Here is a 7,607-nt window from a genome sequence, read left to right on the forward strand (position 1 = left end):
TGTCTCATGTTTTGAACTGATCATCTGATTGTTATCGGGATTTAATCTCTGTGCCATAGATAAGTATATATCATTTTCTCCACTAGGTGGCAGCAACATGGTTGTCAATCATGAATATTTTGCTTCTTGAATACTTTTCAGATTATTTTATGGATTTTGTGGTGCTGGTTCCAAAAATCATCTTAAAATTCCTTTACTGTTCCTTTTTGCAATATGTCAGTATACTGCCCACAAACCTAGCTAGGTTTGGTCCATCCAAACCTGGGCATGGGTTAGACTTTCTTTAGACTGGAGTTGGCAGGTCAAGATAGATAGTTTTTTTTTTTTCTGAATCTGAACAGCACTACTCAGACTTAAAATGGATTAATTTCTGTCTCTCTGAGGTGGGTTGAGCTGGATTTGAGCGGGATTAGTGTGTGAATGCAAATGTGGCTAGAATCTGGCTAACACTGGGATGATGACATCAAACTTCCTCGCTACCTTTGTGCGCTGACAGCATCCTCTGGACCATGGTGGCGCACAGTGCGGCTGCAGCACCTAGGACAGAAAATAACCTCCTTTCTCTGTGACGCCTTCTCACCAAAAGAATCCAAGGATGCACTCTGACATCCAGATCTCCCCCCCCCCCCCCCCCCCCCCACACACACACACACGCTCACACACCCGTGCTCTCACATCCAGATCCACACGCACACCCGTGCTCTCACGTCCAGTAATAAATTCATTCCTTTTGGCTTCTCCTGGTTCTGCTCTGGGTTGGCACTGTCGAACTGCATGCTGATTCGACACATTTTACGCAGGATGTCCTTCCCGCTGTGTTCAGGAAGAGTGAGGCACAGGGACAACAAACCAACTAACCACAACAGCAAATCTGAAATTATTTCCTGTTCTAATTGATGCTGTAACAGAAAATCATATTTTCTTTGTTCAGGAAGCAGAACTGTCTTAAAAATAAGCTTTAATAATTTTTTTTTTATGATCAAGTAGCCAAAACATAAAAAAAAAAATCAACAAGTAAAATCTTTGTATAAATACGTGTAAATGTTGATGAATTGTTCTAGAATACAAATGCAATTGTATTTTTAAGTAGTATTATCTGAATAGTTACCTTCAGTTTTATTTACAGTTAGTTTATTTATTTTTAATATTCTGCGCTACATGTTGACTTGTGTCTCTTTATCTGTGTAATTGTAATACCAGAAATTTCTTCAGATTAATAGTCTTCTGATTCTGAAATCCAGATTCCAATGGAATTTTTTGTCAGTTAATCCTGTCAGCAGACAAACATTTCTGATCACATGCAGCTCGCTTCTCTCGCGAGATAAGAACACTGACGGCGAGCGACAGACAGCCGGTCGACTTCTCGCGGTCCACGTGTTTCTCTCCCAACTTTTACCCGCCACCATTTTCTGTAACGCGATCCTCCGCCGTATCCCTCCGCTACATAGTCCAACGGTTCACATCGAAATTGATCACCATCCCCGTTTTGCGCGTTTACCCACTCATGCCGAATCGAAGCGGCAGCTGACACTGAATTTAAAACATTTTAGTGGAGTTGTCACTACCAGCCCGTTGTCCGTTTGTAGGTTTTGGCGCGGTTTTGTCCGGCGCGGAGGCATACAGCCGCGCCGCGTACATATATAGGAAGCGAGTCCGGCGGCCGGACCCCACCTACTGTGCGCAAGTCCGCAGAAATCCAACATGCTGCTGCGTTTAAACTTCACACGAAATAACCCAAAGTTCAGCAGATCCTTCTAGACTCCCCGCTTATAAACGGAAGTCGGGTCGTAGTGGATATTTGGAGCGTTTCATCGGTTCTTGCTCCTTTTTCTCTTGAGTATTTCTTCCATAAGGACGCCGGAGGTAAGAAAACTGATTCTGTCAAATGTGAAATACGCATATTATGTTAATGCCACCGAGTATCGACGGTTTTGTGCATTTGTGTGTTGTGCAAGTGCTGTTTCTTTGAGTTTAAATGGGCGACCTTTACGCAAAGGCCGGTTTCACGTGGAGTAGCCGGCGTTGCTCCACCCATGCGGCGTTAAGTGACAGTCACGGCGTGGGAAAGCTCTGCTTTTCTGCTGTTTGTATAGGTGCTTATTTTCCGGGGTGCAGCATCACGGAGGTGCTGAGATGTTGTCATTGGCTTTTTTTGTGTGTGTGCAGACTCACGTTAAAGTGTGAAACGTGAGCAGTGAACCCCACCCGATGTGGAAGAACATTGTGGTCCGTAAAAACATGTGATCGGCGCCGGTTCTTTTTTTTTGTGCAAATGCTTAAATTGAGAGCTTATTTTATTGATATTTCGACCTCTGAGCCGACCAAGTCTTAGTAAGTTTATTTTGTTCAGTTTTTTTTATTCACTTGACGTTTTTTGCTACATCATCAAATTTATATATGTTAATACACACTGCCGGTACATAATATATAATTATGTACAGCTTCCAGTCACTAATTGTGTTGCAATGGACCAACTGATTGTTTGCGAGACCAAAACAAAGACAAATTTTTGGGGTTTAAAGCATCGTAAAACCAGTTTAACTTTCGTTTAGAAGTGTTTAATGAAACTTGTGTTGCATCTCGTGACAAACCAGTTAAAACTTATTTTGGAGCAAGGTTTATATAAAGGGGGATTTGTTGCAGATGCTTATTTTATTAAAATTTTCACCCAGTCTGGCTGCAGGCATTGGTTCCTTTAAATTGTTTTTTTTTTTTTTTTTGGCTGCACACAGTGATGCTTTGTTCTCAGTCTCTCTCTCTCACACACACACACACACACACAAGTTATCTTCAGAATCAGGAACACTGGAGGATTTTCGCTGTTCTTGAGTTGGGTTGGGTTTTGGTTCTGCAGATTGTTCTCATCCCGTCTGAAAGTTTTCTCTGGCAGGCGTCCGGGTTCTTTTACTCGGAACGTTCTCAGAACACTTTCTGAGAACTGTGGGAGGAGGAGTTGGGTTTCTCTGTCCCAGCTGTTCTGTGACGTCATGGGGAGGGGAGAGGGGGATGCTGGGTCTGTGGGTGCTTTGTGGTGGGCGGGGCTACAATGATGTAAACACAGATAAAAGGTGGCACGTTGCCTGCCCTGTTCTGTCTGGAGAAAGTGGCGCTAACTTTCACTACGCTGTCTGCTGCTGGGTTTTTAATCTACGACCCTCGTGCTGCTCCAGACGCCACATTTTCTGGATTTAAAGTCTACCTCCCTTTTTTATTTTTCTCCTCTCTCTGATTCTGCAGGCAGACATGTTGCCGTGTTTCGCTCAGTCTCCGGACTGGTGTCCCTCGGACCCGCTGTTCTTCGACGAGGCGTTCTGCCAGAGTTTGCTGAAGGACCTCCAGTTGCTGCCGACGCCTCCAAATTCCCCGCCAATGAAAGGCGGGGTGGGCGGCACCAAGCCGCTGTCCAATGAGGATCAGCTGAGCTACGTGTCAGACATCCTGCTGGAGGACCAGGACATGCAGCTCGGCTGGAACTACGACTTCTTCCACGACGAGCCGGCTGGACAGAAGGGGACGGCCGTGGAGGCGGAGCGCACTCGGCCCGGGTCCTCTCTGGCGGAGAGCGCCGAGGACTTCCTTTGGAGGTGCCTGACGACAGATAAGAGCATGGAGGAGAAGCTGGTGTCCTCGGTGCTCAGCTCCAGCCCGCTGCTCTCTGACATTGACACCAGCGTCTTCGAGGAGATCGCTGGATCCATGCTGGACTGTCAGGAGCTGCTGGACACCCGCGAACCCAGTGAGTCCACGTCGGACTGTGGCTCCACTGGCGGTGAGCTGTCCACCTATTCGTCCAGTGACTCAGGTTAGTTCAGGTTCTTTGTTTGATGTTTGTGGAACTAAAAAAAAAAAAAACCACTTGCGCTGAATGCTTTGCTGCCTGCTGATTGGCTGCTGATTGTTTGATGATGGGCGGCACGCTGAGGTTTCATGTTATCATCTGGAGTCTTTGTGGTTTCAGGATGTTTTTGAAGTGTGGGCGGGGCTTCAGTTGCACAGCGGGTTGACTGGCAGGAGCCTTGTGTTTGTGGTGACTCATCCATTAACTTAGTGAGTCAGGGTGGCGACTCCCGCCCTGCGGTTTGTTAACTGTAAACCAGGCAGGATGTGGCACACCGGCAGCTTCAGGGGCCACTTATTTTAGGAATTTATTTAATATTCAGATTTTTTTGGGGGGGGCATAAAACTTTAACTGCACCCACCCCCAAAAAATGCAGTGCAGTCTGTAAAGTAGACCATTGTCAGAAACTGACTGTGCTGGAAGGAGACTGATGAGGGAAGCCACCAACTCTGTGACTGGAAAAACTGTGTATAGCGCATAACTTTTTGTTGCATCAAAATTTGCACAGCTTAATGCTGGAGTAGAACAGAAGTATTTTAATACAGATGATGCCATTTCTGCTACAGTTTGCCAGAAGGCGTATGGGACAGTTGAGCCCAGATTTGATATGTTTTCTTGTTCCTTCTCTGTTCCACCATGACGCTGTGACTGGTGCTGCAATAGGCAGAAGTGGCATCATGGACAGTCTCTCCAGTCACAGCCATAGAAGCCTGCCGTTACTTTACAGTTTTCTTGGTGGCTTCCCTCACTAGTCTACTTGTTGAATGGTCACTCTGCTTTTGAGAACTATGTTCAGGGTCGTCTTGGTGGCTTCCTTCGTGAGGTGGCCCAGGTCCCTGTGTCTCAGAAGCCAGATCTCCCCTCCAAGACTGCAGTCTTGGAAGTGTGATTTCAGTTACTAGTCTGACAGTAACACTGCCTTCAGTAACCAGGACTGAATATAAACCGTAACCCTTCTGTCTTTGTTTCCAGAGGAGGAGATCGATGTGGTGACGGTGGTTCGTTGTCCCACCAGGCCGTCCCCTCTGCCCTCACTGGATGACCTGCCAGCCTGTCGGAAGAAGGATGAGGACCACTGCGCTCCCCAGCGCTCCTACTTTGACATCCACCTCCAGCACAACTACGCTGCACCATTTCCCACCTCTCCGCCGCTGTTGTCCTGCTCGTCCACGTCCTCCTCGTCCAGCAAGCGCTCGAGAGGCAGTGACAGCGCCTGGCGCAGGCACCACTCCACTCGCGGCTCTTGCTCATCTTCTTCTTCTTCTTCTTCTTCTTCTTCTTCTTCTTCCTTTTCCTCACTGTACCAAACCCATTCATCTCGGCACTCGACGGAGACCGAGGACGAGGAGGAGCGGCGGCGGACGCACAACGTAATGGAGCGGCAACGGCGCAGTGAGCTAAAGAACTGCTTCCTGCGCTTGCGCGACAACGTGCCTGAGCTGTCGCACAACGACAAGGCGTCCAAAGTAGTGATTCTGAAGAAGGCTAGAGACTGCATCCGCGGCCTGGAGGAGGACAGTCAGAGACTGTACGTCAAGCGGGACAGACTCCGGGCGAGGCAGATGGAGCTGAAGTCACGACTCGAGTTCCTCCATAGATAATGTCCAGCAGCAGCTGGGACTTATAGGGTTTTGTTTTTGTTTGTTTAAATCTTTTGAAAGACTCATGCAAGAGCATGGATGAGACTTTGTACAGAAAATGAGGGATGGGCGGGGCTTAAAAGTCTACTTGCTGCAAATGGACACTTCAAAGTCTAGACTGAGATGTCTCCAAGGACAAAGTTCGCCACTGCCTCAGATAATCGCCGCACCTGCTGACTGTTATTTTAATGTCTTTAAGCGGACGCACGCTGAATTATTGTCCAAATGCTGTTGGTCAAGAAACTCTCGAATCCGTCTTCGGAAAGTGAGATTCTTCCTGCAGAAAGTCGTTTGTCACGTCACTTTCACTTTGTTTCCAGTTTGGACTTTTTTTTTTTTACTATTTATTTCAGTGTGCGTTTAAGCTCAGGTTAACTTATTTCTCTGCATAAGGTTCAGTCCCTCAGAGCAGCGGGATGCTCATATTAGCTGCTGCGCGCGTTAGCATGTCAGTTTGTGTGCTTGAATGTCAATGTAACTCATTAAGTCGTTCTAAGTGGTGCTGTTGGGTTTCCTTTGAGATAAAATATTTGTGAGTTTGAAGACATTTTAAAGTCCAGTCTTGACCGTGTGGGATCCCGCTGACTGGAATTATTCATCAACCCAAGCATGCATAAGTAGAATTTGTTAAAGTTTAGTGATCAGCTTCAGAATTTTCCTCATCACTGTCTGGCTTTGATGTCAGAGGGATGTGTTACCGCCCCCTATCAGTTGGTGGTGGCGATTGCATGCTCGTGGACTGTTTTTTTCCCTCATCTAAAATATTACTCTAAAATAATCAAGTACTTAATCTACAGCCTGAATATTTAACAGTTATTCTTAAAAGATGGTTTATTTATCAAAGAATGAAAACTTAATTCCAGCTGGACTCTGTTTTTTTTTTTTTTTTTTTTTCTTTGTCTTCCTGAGTGACTTGCTGTTAGTTTTAAAAATAGAAAAAAAAAATCTGCATTTATGGGGATGCGAGATGAGAATGGATTTCAAAATGAACAAATTTCAGAATCCAGATCTGGACAGGAGTGAGCGCTCTGTGGCATCACATCACCGAGTCGTTAACTGATGGGCATTGATGCTGTTAACGTCCGTCCCATCCTCTGCTGCGGTAGTTTAATTAATAAAAAAGTGCTGTCCAGCATGGTGGGTACGTTTCATACAAAAATCTGTCTTCAGTGAGGTTTTTTTTATTATTTTGGGTTCTGATCTGAAGTTCTCGGTAATCCGTCTCTAATGTAAAACCCTGTTTTTATTGTAAACATTGTCTGATAGTCATTAAATGCCCTAATCTCATCTTGTTCCAGACTTCTTTGCTCATTTAGGATTTAAAGAAAAGAAAAATTAATTTTTTTTTTTTTTTGACCAGATCATCTGTGAGCTTTTGTTTGACTTTTTTTTTTTCCCTCTTCTGTGAAATATTTGTGCATCGATTTTGAGGTTTTCAATATGGCCGACTTTATCATTTATATAAATATATATATTTTTTAATGGAATTGAAACCTACCTCCATGTGGCTGCGGTTTGGCCTGTGGCTTTATTTTTTGTACAGGTTCTTTATTAAAAAATGTAAATATTTATTGTATTATAAATTATTGTTTTTTTCTCCCCCCTCGGTTTGCATTTGTAAAGTTATTCTTTACCAAGCAGCACTTTTTATTTTTAATACCGATGACCTAATTAAAGGAATTAAGCAGAGGAGCAGTCTGTTTATTTAGATGCTTCAGTGTCTTAAAAGACACGTGAAAGTGGGGAAAATGTTGAACTTGTAATCCTGAACTTAAAAAAAAAACAAAAAAAAAAACAAACAGGCAGTAAACAAAATCTGACCTTAAACAACTTCCTGTTGTATAGAAATTACTTGTGGTTGTCGTCATAATCACATTGTGTGTGTGTGTGTGCGCGCGCGCACATGCTGGAAGAAGTCAAGATTTCGTTTGTGGGAATCTGCCATACTGACTAAGAAAATCCAGTTGATGGTTGTACAAAAAACGGATCAAACTTGTACGTAAAGTGCCTTTTGATGATATAGTTTGCTGTATCTACTATGATGGTGTCCATTTGGCTGCTCCTGTTACGTTTGGGGTGGCCACACTGGATGCAACCAGATCCGCATTGGTATTTGGCACAAGTTTTAT

The 7,607-nt window shown here is 44.6% G+C and overlaps 1 protein-coding gene across 2 annotated transcripts; it reads left to right on the forward strand.

Moving 5' to 3' along the window:
* Positions 1 to 1,539: 1,539 nt before the first annotated feature.
* Positions 1,540 to 7,170, forward strand: mych (myelocytomatosis oncogene homolog). 2 transcript variants are annotated; one of them, XM_034165990.1, is made up of 3 exons: positions 1,540 to 1,863; positions 3,238 to 3,802; positions 4,811 to 7,170. In XM_034165990.1, exons 2-3 carry the CDS (start codon positions 3,244 to 3,246, stop codon positions 5,437 to 5,439), a joined length of 1,188 nt encoding a protein of 395 aa, XP_034021881.1. In that variant the 5' UTR covers positions 1,540 to 1,863; positions 3,238 to 3,243; the 3' UTR covers positions 5,440 to 7,170. The 2 variants fall into 2 exon arrangements, with proteins under 2 accessions (XP_034021881.1, XP_034021882.1); XM_034165991.1 differs by lacking the exon at positions 1,540 to 1,863 and having other exon boundaries at positions 3,075 to 3,802.
* Positions 7,171 to 7,607: the final 437 nt, after the last annotated feature.

This window comes from Thalassophryne amazonica, chromosome 3 (genome assembly GCF_902500255.1).
Source record: "Thalassophryne amazonica chromosome 3, fThaAma1.1, whole genome shotgun sequence".
In the NCBI taxonomy this organism is placed as follows: Eukaryota; Metazoa; Chordata; class Actinopteri; order Batrachoidiformes; family Batrachoididae; genus Thalassophryne; species Thalassophryne amazonica.

Excerpts from the sequence above, each read along its gene's own strand:
- mych (XM_034165990.1), top strand. The coding sequence starts at position 3,244 with ATGTTGCCGTGTTTCGCTCAGTCTCCGGACTGGTGTCCCTCGGACCCG. Across the intron at positions 3,803-4,810 it reads CTATTCGTCCAGTGACTCAG|AGGAGGAGATCGATGTGGTG; the intron begins GTTAGTTCAGGT and ends CTTTGTTTCCAG.